The sequence below is a fragment of the Rhinichthys klamathensis genome, unplaced genomic scaffold, assembly GCF_029890125.1.
Source record: "Rhinichthys klamathensis goyatoka isolate OS25496 unplaced genomic scaffold, OSU_Roscu_1.1 h1tg000277l_1, whole genome shotgun sequence".
NCBI lineage: Eukaryota > Metazoa > Chordata > Actinopteri > Cypriniformes > Leuciscidae > Rhinichthys > Rhinichthys klamathensis.
In genome coordinates, this window is record NW_026606796.1 from 364,277 (window position 1) to 385,567 (window position 21,291).

At 38.4% G+C, this 21,291-nt stretch overlaps 2 protein-coding genes across 5 annotated transcripts; one reads left to right on the plus strand and one right to left on the minus strand.

Moving 5' to 3' along the window:
• The first annotated feature begins 2 nt into the window (after window positions 1–2).
• dclre1a (DNA cross-link repair 1A (PSO2 homolog, S. cerevisiae)) lies at window positions 3–9,708 on the plus strand. 2 transcript variants are annotated; one of them, XR_008809295.1, is made up of 10 exons: window positions 3–639; window positions 1,016–2,437; window positions 2,675–2,808; window positions 3,493–3,611; window positions 3,770–3,913; window positions 4,048–4,193; window positions 4,616–4,770; window positions 6,736–6,874; window positions 7,904–8,117; window positions 9,633–9,708. XR_008809295.1 is itself a non-coding variant. In XM_056268927.1 (9 exons), exons 1-9 carry the CDS (start codon window positions 246–248, stop codon window positions 8,065–8,067), a joined length of 2,817 nt encoding a protein of 938 aa, XP_056124902.1. In that variant the 5' UTR covers window positions 3–245; the 3' UTR covers window positions 8,068–8,409. The 2 variants fall into 2 exon arrangements, 1 of the variants encoding a protein (XP_056124902.1); XM_056268927.1 differs by lacking the exon at window positions 9,633–9,708 and having other exon boundaries at window positions 7,904–8,409.
• Window positions 8,591–12,683, minus strand: plekhs1.1 (pleckstrin homology domain containing S1, tandem duplicate 1). 3 transcript variants are annotated; one of them, XM_056268931.1, is made up of 12 exons: window positions 12,620–12,683; window positions 12,400–12,503; window positions 12,200–12,315; window positions 11,963–12,115; window positions 11,827–11,872; window positions 11,528–11,578; window positions 11,312–11,428; window positions 11,148–11,212; window positions 10,655–10,744; window positions 10,192–10,281; window positions 9,573–9,705; window positions 8,591–9,469 (listed from the first exon to the last, which is right to left on the minus strand). In XM_056268931.1, the coding sequence occupies exons 1-12, from the start codon at window positions 12,636–12,638 to the stop codon at window positions 9,398–9,400; spliced, it is 1,056 nt and encodes a 351-aa protein (XP_056124906.1). In that variant the 5' UTR covers window positions 12,639–12,683; the 3' UTR covers window positions 8,591–9,397. The 3 variants fall into 3 exon arrangements, with proteins under 3 accessions (XP_056124906.1, XP_056124904.1, XP_056124905.1); XM_056268929.1 differs by having other exon boundaries at window positions 11,528–11,611; XM_056268930.1 differs by having other exon boundaries at window positions 11,528–11,611; window positions 12,400–12,497; window positions 12,620–12,681.
• Window positions 12,684–21,291: the final 8,608 nt, after the last annotated feature.

Sequence of the window (21,291 nt, forward strand, 5' to 3'; positions counted from 1 at the left end):
TAAGTGCAATGACGGAAGATAGTGCTCGGTTTAATTTCTCATCTAAGTTAATATGAACGTTTTTTGTTAAATTCGCTTTTCTGTAGGCTTTTTATTTTGGGATGAATTTCTGCATGATACGGTCTTTGTACGGTTGCGTTTTTTTTTTAATCTTTTTTTGCATTAGGAGACCATGAATGTGATGTTACAAAACAACTGTGTTAAACAAAACAAACCAGTAGCCTAGAATCTGTTAATGTTTACAAATGTCACAGAGCGGCTCTGAGAATGACATCTGGAATTATAAACCTCTTAAGAAGACCAAAAAACGAAGCTGCAAATCACAGATATCAAGGGAACGTGGGGCAAAGAAGAGAAAGGATTGCAACCCTGGGACATCAGTGCAAACAACCAAAGTCAACAGTGCTGAAACACACACTGATTTAGACCAGAATAGCAATACTGCGCCCATTTACACTGTAAGCTCAGACTCTGTGGACGTGAATCATGGTGGGACACTTTCTCAGGATGTCCAGGATACAGACACTCAGTCAGGAGGCTTCTGTCCTGTCTGTCAAATGCCATTTTCCCTTTTGGTGGTTCAGTCTCAACAATGGCATGTTGCAGAATGCTTAGATACCCCTGTTGACAATTGTAAAGGTAATGCTTTTATGTGTCACACACACAGACACACACACACACACAATAAATGTAATAATAATAATAATAATATATATATAAATATATTATTTTATATATATAAAACATTATATAAACAAAACTTTTATGTTAGATGCGATTAATCGATTTGAAAGCACTAATATATAGATTTTGTTGCATAATATTTGTTATTTTAATTAAAAAACTCATGGAAATTCATTGATCCTAAGGTTTGAGAACTCCATCATTATTAAAATTATCCATTAATTGGGAATCAGTGTGAGATTTTAAAACTTTAATGTTCAATGTTTGGGAGAATACGTATAATATTTAAGGAAAAAATTGTTTAAACTTTTTCTGTCTTCTAATGTTACAGAATGTCCAGATGGTCTTCAATGTACGTCCTCCATTCCCAATCATTACAAAAGGCACAACCACTCTCTGCTCGCTCAGAGTCGAGCGTTGAACGACTGCACGGTTCAAGGCATCTCAGACTTCAGCTTGAAGTCACATAATAATGTTGCTCCCACAAATGGTACAGAGAGCTCAGTGTACAGTGCTTTAAATAAATTTACTTCATCCAGCCAAAACTCATCCTCCGGTGATGTGCCAAAGGGAACTCCCACCCAGAGCAATGCTCTGCTGCTTTTGCGCTCCCCTAACACTGAGGACATCAAGAAAAAGAAAGGCTGGTCTCCTTCCATCAAAAGATCTCAGTCCCAGAATTCATCGCAGGAGTCAAGCATGACAATTCCATCTCCAGTCAAGGCACATAGTGTTCACAGTGCTGTTCAGACACAGACTAATGAGGTTAAAGAAGAGCTCTTTAAATGTATTAATGATGATTATATCTCCTACTCTCCACTCTCCGAACTTCAAGATGTGGATGAGGAGCACAGGATGCAAAAAAACAATAAAGAGATACTGTTTCCCAGTACTGCATTGCAGGAAGATGAAAATAAAGTTGATGATGATTCTCTTAAACTGTTCAGCGATGAAGATGATGATCTGTTCTTTGATATGCTGGACCAATATGAGACTGGGAACAGGGAACATGGGCCAGACAAAAACTCATTGGACACCTGTGAGAAACTGCAGACATCGTTAGCACCTGATAATCACCTGACCAATTCCAGTTCCACAGGTGTTTCTGATGGAACAAATTCTAAGCAGGGAGCTCAATCAATGGGAAAACATGCCACAACAAACAATGAAGGTCCAAACTCTCTGTTACAGTCACCCCAAAGTTTGGTATTAGAGCATCTTCGGGATCGTATATCTAATCCTGCACGTGTCAACAGTTTGGCTTCACCTTTTGAAGAAGTTAACGCCACTTTCATAAACCAAGAATTGTCTTCCACCCAAACAGCCCTATCCATAACTCAGAAAACACCGTCTATGGCTCCTAGGAGGACTCAGAATAAGACCGGTCCCTCTGGATTAAAGCAAACAGACATTGGAGTGTTTTTTGGCCTGAAGCCATTGAGTGAAAAAAAGGCTGAGGAGGAAGTGAAGGCAACGGTCAGGGAGGCTGATCAGCAAGGGCCTAGGAAAGCAAGGATTTCAGAAGCTCAGGGGGAAGACGCTAGGCACCAGGGTAGACGGCGTAGGAAGACCAAAGCACCATCTGAAGTGTCCAGTGTCTCGCCTGCTGCAGAAGATGGTATGACTAGGCCCACGCAAACAGAAGGGAAAAGAGGAGGGAGGGCAGAGGGGTGGAAGAGATGGAACAGAGGAAAAGCGACAGATGGAGATCCCGAGGAGCCCAAGCGCTGTCCGTTCTACAAGAAAATTCCTGGTTTGTGAACTGCTTTAAGGCTTTTGTTTTGACTTATTCAATAACAATTGTTATGATTACATAAGCACTTATACTTCATGTCTTATAAGCTGTGCCAGAATTTTAATGTACCAGATTGTGTGTGTGTGAATTTATTTATTTTTCCTATGATATACAGTAGCTCTGTTGTTTAGCTTGAGGGACAATGTTTTAGTCGATTGTACTTTGGAGACTATAATATGATATTTCTCTGTTCAGGAACTGGATTTGCTGTGGATGCTTTTCAGTATGGGACTGTTGAAGGCATCACAGCCTACTTTCTCACTCACTTCCACTCGGACCACTACGGTGGCTTGAAGAAAAACTCTGTCTTGCCCATCTATTGTAACAAAGTATGTCTCCCTGCCTCATTTCACTTTAAAAATCATAAAAACCGAATTTCCCTTGCTATTTAGAAACAGAAGAGTTTTACTTATGAATTTTCTATGTAGAAATACTCTAACATTCAAAATTAAAATCTCCCTTCCAAGAAACTAAAGGGATATTGTAGTTCACCCAAAAAATTTAAAAATTGACATGATTTGTTCCAAACCTTTCTTCTGCGAAACACAAAGAAAGATGTTTTGAAGAACATTTGGAACCAAACAACTGGAGACCATTGACTTCTGTTGAATGCAAAAACATCTATTTCTCAATATCTTCTTTTATGCTCCACAGAAGAAAGAAATTCATACAATTTTGATCAACCAGAGGGGGAGTACATGGTGTCAGACTTTTTATTTTTGGGTGAACTATCCCTTTAAGCTCCAGAAATGTTGGGGTTTTTATATCAGAATTGTCAATACATTACCATAAAACCTCAGATTTATATGTCAATCGATGTCTAATTCTAAGGGTCAGAACACGGAAATGGAATGCAAAACCTTTTGGCACTAGAAACCTTCACTACCATTATAAGGGGACTTGGAAAATGGGGAAAGCAAAATGGCATGGAACTGTAGAAAAATGTTTTTCAGGTTTTCCCTCAATGATAGTGTCAGGGTGTTTTCATGACAAAATGGTGTTAATCATGGCAGGTAACTGGTAACCTTGTGAAGACCAAGCTGAAGGTGGATGAGCAGTATGTTCATGTTCTCCCAATGAACACAGAGTGTATAGTACAAGGAGTGAAGGTCACTCTCCTGGATGCTAATCAGTGAGTGTATCTTCTAACTAATGAATGTTTGAAGCCAATTTTATTTCTTTTTTGCAGGACCCTATTTTTTTTTCCTTTCGTAGCTTTATTATTGTTTGGACTGTTCATACAGAGTAACAGAGTAAGACCTTAATTTCTATAACTGTTTCTCCCCCCAGCTGTCCTGGGGCAGCCATGTTGCTATTTGTGCTGCCAGACGGCCAGAAGGTACTCCACACCGGTGACTTCCGGGCTGATCCGTCCATGGAGCGTTACCCAGAGCTGCAGGGTCTCAGGATACAGACCCTCTATCTAGACACAACGTGAGTTCCCTACTAACAAAGCTACTTTTCTGTTCTGCTTTCTGTTTCTCTCGTCAGTGTGTCTCTGCTGACTGCTTTTGATCACATCAACTGAGACTGATATTAATAGGTTTAAAAAATCGTATCTTTTGTAGGTATTGCAGTCCAGAATATACCTTTCCCACTCAACAGGAAGCCATCACCTTTGCTGTAAACACAGCTTTTGAACAGGTCACTATGAACCCTCGTACACTTGTGGTGTGTGGCACCTACTCAGTTGGGAAAGAGAAGGTCTTTCTAGGTGAGTGAGAATATGTTGTCCTGCTTTGCCCAGACCTTTTGTAGACCTTGTGCTTCTTTATCCACTCTTGAAAGGACAGATTGTTCGCCTTTCTATAAACTGACTATCATGAATGACGCTCATATAAAAACAAAAATAGTTTGCAGATGCTGTCCTTACTTGACTTTGAAATGTTCCTGGTCAGCAGTTTGTCTGACTGGCTTTCCTGTTCATTTTACAAGATGTATCCATGATTAATGTCCTATGCCCATTTACTTCTAAAGCTCTTATCACAAACAGTAGTGTTATCTCCGTTCACCAGTAATATGAAATCTCTTTTGACTGTCTTGCTTAATTACTGCTTTCCAAATCCAAATAGGTTGATTTTCATTCCTTTTGTACATAGAGATAACATTTTTTACCTGTCCCACCTGTTCTTTTAGCTGTATCGGAAGTGTTAGGCTCTAAAGTATGCTTGTCCAAGGATAAGTATAACACCATGTGCTGCCTGGAGTCCGAGGAGATTGGCTGGCGCATCACTACAGACTGGCAGGCGGCCCAGGTGCATGTGCTACCTATGATGCAGCTCAATTTTAAAGTGAGTTTAACTATATTAAAAACTTCTTCAACTTGTTTCTCATATGTCAGTTATAAATTACGAAATGCAATTTTTATCATCTGCATTTTTTGCTATTTGAGATCATAAGCTTATAAAAAGAGCTGATTATGCTAAACACAATCAATGAGGCTATGTTTACTTATTCAATTTGGAGTTTAAAATTCATGCAGAGTTCAGTGTTATCTTAAATTTTCCTTGACAGCGAATTTATGCTAATGTAGGAGGAAAAAATTAGGATTCTAATTACAGAGACCAAGTGCCAACGCAGCAGTTCTGGCTGCGGTAGCACTGAATGAGTCTGACTGAAAGTAAATTCTAATGAGACAGTTGCAGATAATAAAGATTAGTCATATGATGTGCACTAAACCATTATACTCCACTTTTCTCACACATGCAATGTTGGAGCTGTTCCCAATGAGAGACGTGTTTAAATGCCCATGACAGGAAGGAGGAAAAATTTCATGGCGAGGTTAATTGTAGATTGCACAACATTTCCTTTTGCAGCAACATTGAAAAGTAATTATGTAAATTGAATGAAGAAAGAAGCTGATTGCAATGTGGCATCATTTGACTTTGATTACCCTGTAAGTTTTTGCCATATACACTACCATTTAAAAGTTTGGAGTGGGTAAGATTTTTTTTAAATGTTTTTGAAAGAAGTCTCTTATGCTCACCAAATATACAGTAAAACAGTAATATTGTGAAATTTTACAATTTAAAACAATTTATCTTTTTGAATATTTTATAGATTTTAAAATGTTTGTTTTTCTAAAAAAAAAATATTCCTGTTATGGCAAAGCTGAATTTTCTGCAGCCATTACTCCAATCTTCAGTGTCACATGATCCTTCAGAAATGTGATGCTCAAATATTTATTTATTATCATCAATGTTGAAAACGGTTATGTTGCTTAACATTTTTGTGGAAACAGTGATACATTTTTTTCAGGACTCTTTAAGTGAATAGAAAGTTCATAAGAACAGCATTTTTTTTTTTTTATGAAAATATTTTGTAAGATTATAAAGTCTTTACTGCCAATTGATCAATTTAAAGCATTTTTTCCTGCATATAAGGAAATATAATATATAATATGAATTTCTTTAAATACAAATCTTATTGACCCCAAACTTTTGAACAGCATTATATATATTATTTACATTTGGATTTATTACGTTTGCACGGGGCGTAGCCAGAACTTTTTTTCTGGGGTGGCCTTATAAGACCCAGTGATTTTATTGGGGTTGCAAAAAACTTAATAAATAAACTCTGCTTCAAATCTAAAGAAAATCACTTAATATGCATCTAACTGTGACCGTGTGTAGCCTGTGTGGAATACCATAAAACGGATGTGAAATGGAACATGCATAAAATGGATTTCATGTAACTGCATCTCAACAAACACTGGTTAAACTGTTCCCTCTGCAATGAGTGCTTTAATTTTCTACAGAATGTGACTTGGTGAAACACTGTAGTACATCGATTACACATTTCTTATAATTATTCGTGAGAATGCGTTGCCTTATCCTAGAAGAAATAATAAATATTCATGGCAGCACATGTGTTATGGAAGCTTGTTTCTACCACTGAATAAAAAATAAAAAAGGTAAATGCGACTTTTTATCTCACACTTCTGACATTTTTTTTCTAGCATATCTCGCGCTATATGTGAGATATAAACTCGCAATTGCGAGTTAAAGTCAGAATTGTGAAATATGAACTTTTGAAAGAAAATGTCAGAATTATGAGCTGACTTTTATCCCTCAGAATTGAGACTTTATAACTTGCAATTGAGAGTTTGTGGAGAGTTTTCCCAGACAGGGAACTTTATCCAAAAAAACTTAAACTAGCCAGCCTAAATGTTTATATGACTTGATGGAATTATTTTTTATTTTATTTTCGTTTTTTTCCTTTCATGTTTTCACAATCGCCCTTTCTTGACTGTACAGAACCTGCGGACACACTTGAATAAGTTCTCCAGGAAGTATGACCAGCTAGTGGCCTTCAAACCCACAGGCTGGACCTTCAACCAAACTGTGGGAGTGGAAGACATTCAACCTCAGACCCAAGGGAACATCAGTATCTATGGTATGTGTCAGTCTATTTATAAAGGATTTAATAAAATGATTGTATTTATCTGAGTCGTTATAGCAAGTGTTTAAGTGCAGTTAGGGAAGTGGATGTACAACAGAAGGGGTTTCTGTAATACCATATTTGCATTTTGATTTTATAAGAGGAAAAAAAAAATACCCTCCAACTTTTCCTCCTGTTTGTCTAGTGACTTTAAGTGCCCTAGGCAAAATGAGTGAGTATTTTTGTCATCCTTTTAAATCAAAATGGAAATAAGGCATTTGACAAAGCAAATAAAGAACACCTTATCATTTTGCTCCATTTGAGAGTAAAATGGTGGTGTAATAGGTTTGCTCCATTTTGCTTAATTGTAGGCCTTTACCAAAAAAAAAAATTTATGCAGAAATCACGTTATATTTTATTGATATGTCACACCATCCTTTCCTTAATAAGATTATAAAAAGGATTGCTTTCTATTAAACTGATTTGCAGTGTAGACACAACACAGCCTTGTCATTCTGTTCCACTAACTGACAAGATTATACCTAATGGCTTTGTATGTGGAATGTAATTACATTGTATTTATTTATTTATTTTCACCCTTACTGCAGTTGTAGGAAATGCTGAATGTTGTTTCAGGCTAAGAACAGCATGCCTTGTATTAACAGAATCAGCAGATGTGATTTGACCCAGAGAAAAACTCAAGATGTCAGATTTTGCAAGCCCAGGGTTTTAATTTCAGAATATCAGCGGTCTTTCAGCCGAACCAGGTGCTGCCTCAAGCACTAGATGCATCGCATTTCACAAGCTCCGCTGGAATCTGAGACATCCAACGGGGGAATTAATGGGATTTTGTGCTTGTTACAGTATTTCAGGTCTTTACACAAAGACACTACATATTTGTTAAATAATGGTACAAAAGGTTAGAATATGACTCTGCGTAAGCAGCAGAAATCATTGTTGGTTCACAGACTTGTATAAATAGGTTTTCCCATCATCTCAAAGATTTTGAAAGCTACTTTACTACTCTATACTTATCTATTCCAGGTATTCCCTACAGCGAGCACAGCAGTTATCTAGAGCTGAAGCGTTTCGTGCAGTGGCTGCAGCCGAAAAAGATCATCCCCACTGTGAATGTGGGCAGCTGGAGGAGCAGGAAAGCCATGGAGGGCTTCTTCTATGAGTGGCAGACTGAAAACCAGAAACCTTAGCTCGACACCATGTGCCCTGAGAAGCTCAAGCTGTGGAACAAGGCAATAAAGTAAACTGACATCCACAATCAAACCTTTGACCAAACAGTCAGATGGTGCCTTTATTGATTGGACCTCTGAGTGTTTTGGGTTGCCTTCTTTCATTTGTAAAGAAGGGGCTTCAACCTGCCATTTAAGTGCTGGTTGCACAACGGTTAATAGTGTTTCATTTTACTATTGGCTCCCTTGCCTGTTTTTACCTTGCCAGTGGCTAATGCTGGAATGGACCACATATGCCCTCTTATTTTAGGAGGGTTTTTTTTTACTCGAAGTTTCTAAAGGAAATAAATTCTATTCACTCTACACTCGTTTCACACGTGTACTAATGATTTTGTTCTCTGAATTGCATATTTTTATTTTATACTTGTGCACATACAAGATAATAACATTTCCTGTAAGAAAAGTAATACATTTCAATACACGTGCTCAACAGTTCTTTAGCAGGTAGTCAGTAGTTTTATCTTTTGTTTTTTAAACATCTGAATCTCATTTCAATTAAAAACAATACATTTGGGTTTGTTACAAACAAGTTTCAATGCTGCTGCAGTTTATAAAAAACACATTTATTTAGCAAACCAAGACACTTTGCTGTGAATTTAAATGCTGGAAGTAATCAGAATTCAAGATATAAGAATCACAAGATTTAAGTTTTAAAATAATTCAGTTTGTGTCAGCTTGCCACCATGTGGTTACAGAACATACTGCAGTTAATTGCAGTTAATTGCAGTTTCAGTACACAGATTCACAGGCAGTTAAAAATAACATCAAAATACTGTTCAACATATCTGTAATCCCAACATTTATTTACTGATACTGTAGAAGAAAGTTGAAAATTTGTTTCTTTTATTAATTTTTCACTATTCTGTACAAGTATAACAGGTCTTTCCTCTTTAGTTAGATTTAGTAGAACATGAACTCAGCAAGCCTTCGTGTAGGCCACACAGGAACACAAAAGCTACTTGTTTTACTTTTGACAACCTGTATGTACAACCTGACGACCTGGGTTGTGTGAAAAGCAGTGCTTTCAGCCTGTTTGATCTGGCACTAACAAATCATAAATTCCAGTGAAGCATAGTTTTAGAAATCTCCACTAGCGAGTCTAGAAGTTATATTACGATAAAACACATTCATCAGCTCATTTTGTTTTAAACAATCGTCAACTGATCTCCAGCTCAGTGCTGCTAGTTACTCACTGAGAAAAAAATGCACCAGAAACTTAATGAAGAGAGAATAGTTGAAGCCTGAAAAATCAGATGAAGAAGATAAACAACGTGCTATGAGATTAGGTCGTTTAGTTTTTGTTCTCAGCAGGGTTCAGATGGAGAGGAATGGAGCGTGAGAGCCGTCGGATGGTCAGTTTTACCTGGATGGGGAGCGAAAAACAAACAAAACCAAAAAAGTCAACTATAGTTATATTGTAGCCCTGATTATTACAAAAGCATTCTTGTACTCTGACTCTTGACTACCTCATCCTTGCTAAGTCTTTTTAGGTATCTGTGCATCTCCTCCACTGTGTCTGTCAACAGGTCATTGACAGCCAGGATCTGATCCCCCTTCTGGAACAGACATGAGTTCTGAATCTGCTGACACTCAGACACACTGGAGAGGAAAAGAGATGTGGAGGAAAATAACATAACTTAAACATAAGAAGTATTTCACACATACATGCACATATAGAGGTGTATAGACAGATAGTAGGGCTGGATAAATTATGTGTCGATTTTAATCGATTCTCATTTTGAAGAATCGATTCGATTTCTTAAATCCCAAGGATCGATCTTTTCAGTCTATGCTGTTTTCAGTTGATGAATGAATGGAACATTGTAGCGCACCTCATCCAATAAATCGAGATAAGCTTTGTTATTTTTGCTCAGCTCAGCTTTCCAAGTCTGCCCAGCCCTAATATAATATATAGGCTAATTGTTGTTGTTGCATACATCCAAGCAAACTTGCATGAACTTAGCTGAAAAATCAGAGGGCGCATGGGCATGACAGTTTTGGGGTCAACTCAAAATTTGAAGTCTTCCAGCGGATAGAGTATTTTTGAAGCAATGACTTTTCCTAATTTATCAGTGAGAATTGTACCATGGTTTGCCCGCCTCCTCTGTAAAGATCAACCTCTTCAGCTCACGATGACTTACGTAGATTTCCGTCTCGAGAATGGTGTGCGTTTCACTGAGGAATGGAAAACATTGTCAAAATGTAACTTGATTCCACCACAATTTCATAACCACAGTTGATTGAAAACTAATTTCTGCAGTTTTCAGATATTTTCAAACAGTTGTTTTCCATTGAATTGCTCTTCATACTAAGATATATTTAGGTAGTACTAGAGATATATTCTATATACTAGAGATATACTCTTGTCTGGAACTGACCAGTTTAGCTGGTCACAGCAAGAGTTTTCAGAGATATTGTTCTGGTTTCTTGCATTACTCAAATTCTGGGATGACATTGATTGACAACCCATTATGGTGGTCCAGGAAGTTACAGTAAAAGAACAGTTTTGCACTAAGCTTCAGATTTTATCCTCTAGGGTGTTTTGTACCTATCTGACTCAGTTTGCTGTGTCAAAGAATTCAAGGCTTTTGTGACACAATCCAACAGACTGCCTTCAGATGAACCAGTCACGCTCTGCCTTGAGAGAGAAGCAAATAATTATCATTTATTATTTGCAGCACCGATCAGCAGCCAGTAAAACATTACTGCACAAAGCTTGTGAGTTTATAAAACCAGGCGTCTAAAATCAGTGAACTCATCTGCATGCAGAGTACATTTATAAAAGACTTTGGAAAATGACTCTTGATTACCACAAAACAAGCGTTCATACATTCATTGCAACATTAACTATTTTAAAAGATGGAAATCAAATGAGCAGCAAATCAAAGACAAATTGGTCTATTAGACCACCTCATGCTTATTCAAGAAGGAAACAAATGGATTTAGATCTAAAGAGTAATTTTACCTGAGGAACAACAATCACTGTCTAACAACTTAAAGAGAGGTAAAGTACGTTTAAATCTAGAAAAGGTTTGTCATACCTTGATGACATGTACTCTTTGCTGTCCTCATCTAGGGTTTCCTCTTTTTGCATCTCTTTATACACCTGAACACATACAACAAAGGTATGTGGGTTTTTTAAAGTCGGAATGAATCATGATGTAAGTGTTTGGTGAGAGCCTGTTTTTATTGGTTTATACAATACCTCTGTTGCAGATGGACTGTTCTTGGGTGGTTGGCTACATGGACCATGCTGAGTGGTAACCACTTTAGATGCTGACTTCTTCTTTGGAGGCAGTGGGGGTCGACTATCAACTTTAGTCTAGTTAAGAAGAGGTAATACTCAGAAATAATGCTGACATTATGGGGATTGGGGATTGAATTCCAGTCACACACAAGCAAAGCAATGCTGATGAGTTACCTCGTCAGTGTCACGGAGGTTTTGGTCACTAGAGTTGGATTCTGCCTTGATCTGAGGTTCAGTTTGTGATTCAGATTTGATATTCTATTAACACAATTTGAAAATTAACTGTAAGTCTCATCAAATTACATTGATTAAGAATTAGTTAAAATTATAAAAAAATATATGAAATTGCAATATATTTAAAAAAGTAAAATATTGAATATATTATTTGAATAAAAAATATGGTTTAAGGATTTTTTCAAAGAGAGCATACTGATTACAGCTTTTCATATAAGGAAAAAAGTAGAATGTCTAACCTTCAAAATCCCGGATAAAGCATTGAACCATCTATCCACCTCCTCACTGAAAACAACAGAGCACATATAACAGCACTACAACTACTAGCCTTTATTTACTGGCCGTTATGGTAAAGCAATGATAGTCACTGCAAACCTGGTGTCTCCAATGAATAAATATTCTCTTTGGGCCTTCTCTTTTGGATCTTCTGCTTTCATGAAGAGCACATAGGATGAAGAGCACCTGAAGTTTTTGCAGATCCATTCAATGGCTGAATGCGATTCAGGGCGCATATACAGCAGTGTGATGCTACATAAAAGAAAATAATTATATAATTGTATAATATTAATTATTTTTACTCATTTCAAAAGCATTCAGCAGATTTTGTCTTACGTGGAAACCACTATGGATTTAATATGACTGTCTCTCTCAGTGGTTTTGTAGTATTTTAGCTCATGGCTGCTGTCTTTTGTCTTTGAAAGCACAAAGAAGCGACGCTTCCATGCTTTCTGCAATGGACAATGAAACTTGACATACAGAGATAATACATGTAATCTGCTGATATTTGTGTTTAGGAAATCTAAATATTATACCTTAATTTTTATCTGGCCAGAAGGAGGGGACTTGCACAGGTAACCTGAGTATACTTCATCTGCCTCAGCTGCTTCATTGTGACATGAAGTATTGGAATCTGTTTCTAGAAGAGTACATGTGATCAACCAGACAATTAGAAAAATGTTTTCTTCTGATCTCTTTTCAATGCCATTCTGTTTCCAGTCATTCTATATTGTTCGAAATAAATTTCAGACCTACCTGATTTATGTCTTGACATTTGGAATGTTGACTGCTAAAACAGACATGATATGTGTTGTGAGTGATGTCTTCCTCACACACATCAGACAATTGTTAAGCAATAATTAATTTACAATATAGAAAAAGCCACAGTGCGGTAGCTATTTTACACAAATGTATTCATAAAGTAAAAAAAAACTATGACCTTTACACCAGACCTTAAAGGGACAGTTCACCCACTAAAACTAAAATGTTGTTGTTTAGTCACCCTCATATCCTTACAAACGTATATGCTTTATTTTTGTAGAACACAAAAGGAGATCTTTTGGGGGAAAAAAGTCCATACAATGAAATTCAGTGTGTCTAATGTTGTTTTGTACAAAAACAACATTGAAACATTCTTCAAAATATCTTCTTTTGTGTTCTGCAGAAGAAAAAAGTCATACAGGTTTAAAAGAACATGAGGATAATGATGACACAATTTTTATACTGAGTGCTTGTCAGTGTAATTCTTCAAACTGTAAGAAAGGTGCACATATTGTAAGCAGTACTGTGTAGCCATCATTTCTTTATGTGCTCAAATAAAACCAGGCAGTCATAAGATCAGTAGACCTGCAATGAATACATTACCTTCACTACTGTATATGTTGCAATTTAAACAGTGTCCTCCTTACTGCTGTCCTGTTTTCAGAATGCATGTTATGATTTTGCCAAACTCCTTTTGTCTTTGAAGGAGGAGTTTCTAGTTATGTCACCAAAGAGTCCTCCCTTTATTGAAAGCATTTTCTTTTTTAGGTGTACGGAATTTTTTTAATGGAAACTAGCAGATTATTACCGGTAATGACTAAAAGCGATGCGGGGTGATTTTCTTTTCCTTACTGTCTCAGATGGCTGTGGTTATTTACGCAATTCCTTCAAAAATTTTTTTTTCCAAATTCCAAGCTTCTTGAAAAATTCCCCCACATTTCAGCTTCCTTGATAAAGCTGGACGCATGACCTTGTTTTTGGTATTTTATGATAGCATTAGAAGATGTCATATATGTAGATAATACACACTGTATATGTAATACATTTGTACTTAGTACATTGAGGCATATTTATGATATTTACATATGACTATATTTAATATACTTGTAATAATGGTCACTAATAATCATCTAATACTTATTGAGACTCATCAAGGGACCTAGATGACTAAGATGAGTGGCTTGATTTTACATCTTATAGCAAGTAAACAATAAGAAACTACTTGCACATGGACAATAAATTAATGATTAATTGATCACTCTCAGTTAGAATCAGATTATATCTGATAGATACACTATGCGGTTTTTGGTTTCACTTCATTTTGATGGTCCCTTTAACACATTCTGTTGACTATAAGTAACGTTGCACCTACATGTCTACTAACTCTTATTAGAGTGTTAGAAGAGTATTAGTAGACTCGTAGGGTTAGGGTTAGAATAAGTTGACGTGTACTTGCAAAGTTACTAGAAAGTTAGTAGAATGTCTGTTGGGGGAGCATCACAATAAAGAGTTAGCAGATATTAAGCAGACAGTCTACTAATACTCTAATGAGACTTAGTTGCAAGGTTACTTTTAGTCAACAGAATGTTCAAAAGGGACCATCAAAATAAAGTGTTATTTGTTTTTGTGTGTGTTTGGCTTTCTGGGAACATGATTAACACAAGGAACTAAGATGAAGTCTTAAAATGCCAAAACATTCCTACCGTGCATTTCAACCGGAACAGGTAACACTTCCCATAACACCTGATCTACTTGGTACATCGGAAGAGGAATGGCATCTATGCTCATATTAGCCTCTCATCCTTATCCTGAGGTTACCTTAGTCAGCCTGATCCGCTCCTTATCCGGCCCATATGGTGGACCTGCACCCAGAGACGACCAGCCCTGAATGTCAGCGGAGACTATGACAGCTAGACTCTAGAGCTCTAAAGAAAGATCCCCTGTGAAGACTTTGTCGACTCGACAGCCCTTGGCACAGATCCTTAGCAAAGACCACGAGAACCAAACAAGTCCTCTGCACTGACCCTATGGCCAGCTTCAACTCCTCATCTCTCTAAATGCCAGTGTGATATCCGATCTTTGAGCAGAAGGAACTGGACGAAATATCCTAAATGATTTCACGAGTTCACACTTACATATAATTAGAGTGGATAAGATTAAATGCGTATTTGGCGTGCTGTCCGGGGGGAGGGCTCCGAGCTCGGAGTTTGGCCCGAACCCAGAGTACTCCCCCCTATGTAAGTGTTTAGGACTGGAAGTGTGGAGAAGGGGCGGTGGAGGGATGCTGCTATACTGTCAATGGAGTGAGGTTAGATTTTTTTTACAGTCTATGAGTAGACACCCCGGATACCTATGCGTATAACACCTGATTTGAGCTATCCGTTGGCATTCCCATTTATCTCAGTGACATATGCAGGACCCCAGAAATCTGCAATCTGAGATCTCCCATCTTAGTTCTTGTGACCACAGAAGTTTTGAGCCAACAGTCAATTGCAGCCAGTTGCATCAAACACAATGGCCCTCATTTATCAAAAGTGCGTACACCAAATTTCCAGCGTACACCTGGCGTACACCCAAAACCACGGTGACTTTGAAATTTATCAATATGGACGTTGGCGTATGGCACGCTCAAATCCTACGCCAGCTCAGGAGGTGGTGTACGCACGTTTTGAGTTAGTGCGGAAATGCGCAGAAAAACAATTCCTAACACCACAAAACGCACTGACAAACTAAAAGATATGATATATTATGACCCACAGTAAAACAAAAAAACAAAAACATAGTAATTATTTACATCAGTGTTTATTTTTGTGCAACATGGACTTCAATGTTTAATTTGTGTGACTTTACCAAAGCATTTGATTTATAAGCGTATTCCTTCAGTTGCGAGCCTGTGCGCTTTACCCTGACGTTCCATGGTTAGGATCGGCAGGTGCGCACGGACTGAGTTCGGTAACGAAAGGCTTTCAATGACCAACAAATAATTCAGACTGACAAAATAATAAAAAATACATTCTTCTTCTTTGAAATAATAATAATAATACAAATAATAATAATGACATTCTTCTTCTAAATAACAATAAGCGTCATTAATAATACAAATCATACTAATAATAAGAAGCATATTACAAATTGTCATGCAATTATTAATGTGAATGAATGGTAGGCCTACTCCACATCACATCATCATCATCACTATTGTACACACCAATACATGTAACGTGATTCGAAATTGAATGCTAATTCAGAAGACGTGCTGTAAAATATTGCATTGTGATAGGTCATTTCGCCTCCACGTCAGAGAAGTTTCTCTTCTTTGCCGTCTTCCGTGTGTCCATGGCGTAAAATCAGGGCGTGGGGGAAGCGGAGACTTGAATATATAGGGGCGTGTTATTCATGACGATCGTTTTTAGCCGCGGGATTTATCAAGGGCAGGTATTGCGTACACCTGGATTTCAAAGGTACGCACAGCTTCATAAATCAGGCGGTGAGAGGAGTGTAAGCATAATCTTACGCCAACATATACGCTTGTTTCTACGCAAGAATGATAAATGAGGGCCCTTGTGTTTAGAAAACCCTTAGAAATTTGTTAGCATTTGTTTAGAAATCCAACTAACACCGTGTGTGTGTCTACTACACTGGACGTGACAGTTGACACGTTGCGTTGCAACCAGGGCCGGTTCTAGACATTTGGAGGCCCTAGGCAATATTCATGTTGGAGGCCCCCCACCCCCAATAAAAAACTCTTGAAACAAATATGATTCCTAACCTTTTAATTTATACAACATTTAATTTTAAATGTTTTTACTTACACAGTACATAAGTTTGGACACATTAATATTTTTAATGTTTTTGAAAGAAGTCTCTTATGCTAATCAAGCCTGGATTTATTTGATCAAAAATACAGATAAATAATAGTGAAATATTATTAAAATTAAAAATAACAGTTTTCCTATTTTACTACTTTAAAATATATTTATGTGATGCAAAGCTGAATTTAGTGTCATGTGATCCTTCAGAAAACGTTATAATATTCTGATTTATTATCAAATGTTAGAAATGGTGCTTAATATTTATTTTGTAACCTGTGATACTTTTTTTCAGGATTTTTTTATTTATTATTATTAAAAAGTTGTTTAAAAAAGTCTTCACTATCCCTTTTTATATATTTAACACATCCTTGCTGAATATTCCTGTTTTTCTTTTTCTTTTTTGTATTTTTGATCAAATAAATGCAGGCTTGTAGAGCATAATAAAAAAACTTCTTTCAAAAACATTAAAAATAGTAATTGGTCCAGACTTTTTACCAGTAGGCTACATATTAATCAAACTTCATCTAAGGTAATCTCTTTTTTGTTTAATGAAGATGTTATTGTTATTGTTATTTTGCTGTTTTATTCAATTTATTCACAGTTCCAGAATACCACTTCAGTGATATATGCTTTTATCATTTTTTTCATAGCTGGTATGGGCAGGATTTTCCCCTCCCATTTAATAAATATTCGACTGCAGAATGCAGATATTGTCATATTATTAATATAAGTAGGCCTAATATGATATTATGCATTGCATTGCTAGCTTAAATATGCTATACACAAATGAAGTGGAAGAGAAAGACACGATCGCTACTGATTAGAAAAAAAATTCTAAACTGATATTATTGGCGTAAGTAGGCTGATGTCAGACAGGGTATAATCATCAGCAGAATTTAAAAGATAGACCCGAGATCCTTTATTTGAAACATTTAAAAATGTTGTAGTGTGTTGGCTTTTTAACTTTGAATTCAAACGTCTTGTCTTTTACTTTTGTAGCGTTTTTAGTCAGCTCCCGACGCGATGTTATTCATTGTACGCGCAAATTCAAAGCGTCGCGTCTGGGCACGTTAATGACGCTCGCGCTCTTTTAAACTCGTAATAAAGCGGTGAATGTTTTTTCCAGAAATGACGCTGATCTACAGTACAAGTTTATATTTAGAATACATTGCAATCACTCCAAAATAGATGACGACAACGCACACACCTGCATTACGAGCTGTGCTTCTTTGCGTGCCTATTTAGGCTTTTGCTTCGCAGCACCTGATGGGCTGGCGTTAATGTGACGTAATGTAACAGTCTATGGTTAAGATAAACATCGTCACTATTTTTAGTTAATTAATAAATATTGAAATAAATTGTAGATAGGACATTTGTAAAAAAAAAAAAAAAAAAAAATGTATCCCTCTGTCTGGGCCCCATCCAGCCAGTCGGGCCCTAGGCACGTGCCTAGTTTGCCTTTGCGTTAATCCGGCTCTGGTTGCAACAGCTAGAAGCTGTCTACACTGGACGCGACAAAGCAAACGTTCCTATGAGAAGTATCATGTGTGCTTGGAGTATACGTCATAAATAGAACGAGGTATCAGTTTACTGATGGGAATTTGTCGTGTCGTATCGTGCTGCGCCACATCCAGTGTAGACTGCATCACTAATTAATGGGTTGTATATTGTTGCGTCGCATCACCCCGCTCGTGTCCTTGTAGACATGGGCTGCGTTCAGCGCCGACAAAACGTTGCAGAACGTTTTTTAAACAGAAACGGTGATGCGTTGAACGCACTGTTGTGATGACGCAAGAGTTACAACTACGGCAGCTGAGAAGGCTTTTTGTGTTAAATTTGTGAAGAATTTTCGGAGCCTGATGAAGTCGGTATAAATATGTTTAATACTACAAAATATGCCCGATGTTACAGTTACTGCACTTGCCGCCCAGAACACAAGAGAACATATCCCAATCGAGTGAAGGGATTTGTGGAAACTGAAATGGAAGCACATCTTACCTAATAAAGACTAAAACACATCTATTTAGCCTCACATTCTTGTTGTTCATAATGTTTTTATTAATACCCTGTATTTTCTTTCTAATTTTTAGGAAAAGCACTTTACATGCATTGTTTATTTCTATACCAAATGTCACACACTTGCAATGAAGCTAAAAATATAAACAACTTTAGCCTACATCATTATGTTAATCCTATATTTTTACAATAATACTTACGAAAAACATGTCTTCTGATATCCTTAGTTGTTGCGTATCGAACACATTTGTAAATTACTTCCATTGTGCGAGTTCCCTTATCGAGTCGGTCTCTCGACATTACGTATGGGGAAATCCATTTTCCTCGAATCATGAAGTCTGATAGAATAACTCTTTTGCTTGCAAATAGCCAATGGCGGTCCCGCCATCACCTGATTGGCTGACACTGCTCAATATAGGTGACGGCGGGCGCCAAAAACCTCAGAATCTTTTTTCTTCACTCGAGTCTGTTTTCACCGTTAATGTACGCATTCAGAGCGGAGTATATTAAGGAGTTTTAATTCCCCTCTCGCGTTCCGGTGGATTATATTATGTCTCTTTGTCGCCAGTGTGGTGGACCCATTGAATCCCCGGACGCACACAACTTGTGTGCTGTGCCTGGGTCGGGACCACGCAGAGGCGGCACTCGAGGGATCGGGATGTCCCGCCTGTGAGGAGCTTCCCATCAGATCCTTCGTGCAAGGCTGGCCGTTACACGTAGCGACGACCTTGTGTCTCCTGCCTCTCCCCAGTCTGCCGCCTTCGAGCCGCGGACCGGGAGACGGCAGAGATCTCCATTCGCGGGTTCTGTTGAGGCGCTGACGTCGGCCCAAGGTCCACGCCATCCTCACGTGGCAGAGCCCGTGACTTACTCTTGAGGCCATTTACCGCCCTCTTGAGGAAGCACGGGAATTATCTCGTTCGGTTACGACGATGACGACGCCAATGGTCCGAGTCTCCGTCTGAAGGCGCCCTCGCCTCTTTGGATGCGGAGCTTATGGCCATTCTCACTGAGGCGGTGGCAGATATGGTGCTGGAGTGGACAGCGCCCAAGGAGCTGCCGTCGAAAAGGTGGCCTCGGCGCGGGCCCTAAAGCTGAAGCGAGAGGCAGTTCAGGAAGACGCTAAAAAAAAAAAAAAAAAAAAAAAACAGCGCTCCTGATGTGCGTGTCAGGGAGGAAAGAGCGCGGGACGTGTTCGTCGGACCGGTGCGAAGAGGGCGTGTTCCCGCCCAGAGTTCGACGAGAATGTGTTGTTTCTGAAACCGCTGTGTTTTGTTTCAATAACAAGGTACATTACATGTCTCAGCAAAAGAGCTTCTCTCCCCAACATTATTACCCGCCTCATAGACGGGAGACGCATCGCAGAGCGGAAGCTCGGGGAAACCCGAGGAGATGGCTATCTATGTCCCCGTGCATGATGCCGCGGACGAGCTATACGATTTCATATAGCAGTCAATGCTTTCCCGGTGGCTGGCGCCCAGCCCCCGCCGCAGCATTCATTGCCCTGTATGGCGATTCTGATTACTGCAAGTACGTGTTCACAGTTGTTGCGCGATGCAACTGACGCTGTGTTACGTACACACCACACTGTTATGTGTAAGGATTTATGCCATTATATATTGCCATGTGTCCTTCAGTGCAATGGCTATTCTGATTACTACACCGTAAGTATTCACAGTTGTTGCGCGATGCAACTGACGCTGTGTACACACTGTTGTGTGTAATGATTTATGCCATATATTGCCCTGTGTCCTTCAGTGCAATGGCTATTCTGGTTACTACGCAGTACGTATTCACAGTTGTTGCGCGATGCAACTGACGCTGTACACACTGCACACTGATATGTGTAATGATTTATGCCTTATATTGCCCTGTGTCATTCAGTGCAAATGGCTATTCTGATTACTACGTATTCACAGTTCGTGCGCGATGCATCTGACGCTGTGTTACGTACACACCGCACTCTGTTATGTGTAATGTTTTATGCCATTATATAGTGCCCTGTGTCATTCAGTGCAAATGGCTATCCTGATTACTACGCAGTGCGTATTCATAGTTGTCGTGCGATGCAACTAACGCTGTGTTTGTGCAAACTACACACTGATATGTGTTAAGATTTATGCCTTATATATTGCCCTGTGTCATTCAGTGCAAATGGCTATTCTGATTACTACGTATTCATAGTTGTCGTGCGATGCAACTGACGCTGTGTTTGTGCACACCGCACTGTTATGTGTAATGATTTATGCCATTATATATTGCCGTGTCATTCAGTGCAAATGGCTATCCTGATTACTACGCAGTGCGTATTCATAGTTGTCGTGCGATGCAACTAACGCTGTGTTTGTGCACACTACACACTGATATGTGTTATGATCTATGCCGTCATATTTTGCCCTGTGTCATTCAGTGCAAATGGCTATTCTGATCACTACGTATTCACAATTGTTGTACGATGCAACTGACGCTGTGTACACACAACGCACTGATTACAATATTACGCCGCTATATATTGCCCTGTATCCTTCAGTGCAACTGGCTACTCTTTTACTGTGTAGTCACAGTTGTTGCGCGATGCCACAGACGCTGTGTTATGTACATTGATATGTGTCTATGATTTATGCCGTTATATGTTGCCCTGTATCCTCAGTGCAGCCGGCTATTCCGATTAACTACGTATTTACTATCGATGTCGCTATGCCTCTGACGCTGTGTTTTTTGTACACAAAAATGTAACTATGCTTGTGCATAGTCTCAGTCGTCGCTACGGCGACTTGCATTGCATCTGTGTAGATTTTATGCCCGTTATGCTGCCCTTCAATGTAATGGACCATTGTG

Excerpts from the sequence above, each read along its gene's own strand:
- dclre1a (XM_056268927.1), top strand. The coding sequence starts at position 246 with ATGTCACAGAGCGGCTCTGAGAATGACATCTGGAATTATAAACCTCTT. Across the intron at positions 2,809-3,492 it reads TGCCCATCTATTGTAACAAA|GTAACTGGTAACCTTGTGAA; the intron begins GTATGTCTCCCT and ends TAATCATGGCAG. Across the intron at positions 4,194-4,615 it reads GAAAGAGAAGGTCTTTCTAG|CTGTATCGGAAGTGTTAGGC; the intron begins GTGAGTGAGAAT and ends CTGTTCTTTTAG.
- plekhs1.1 (XM_056268929.1), bottom strand. Across the intron at positions 11,429-11,527 it reads ACCTCCGTGACACTGACGAG|ACTAAAGTTGATAGTCGACC; the intron begins GTAACTCATCAG and ends CTTCTTAACTAG. Across the intron at positions 11,213-11,311 it reads ACAGTCCATCTGCAACAGAG|GTGTATAAAGAGATGCAAAA; the intron begins GTATTGTATAAA and ends GTATGTGTTCAG.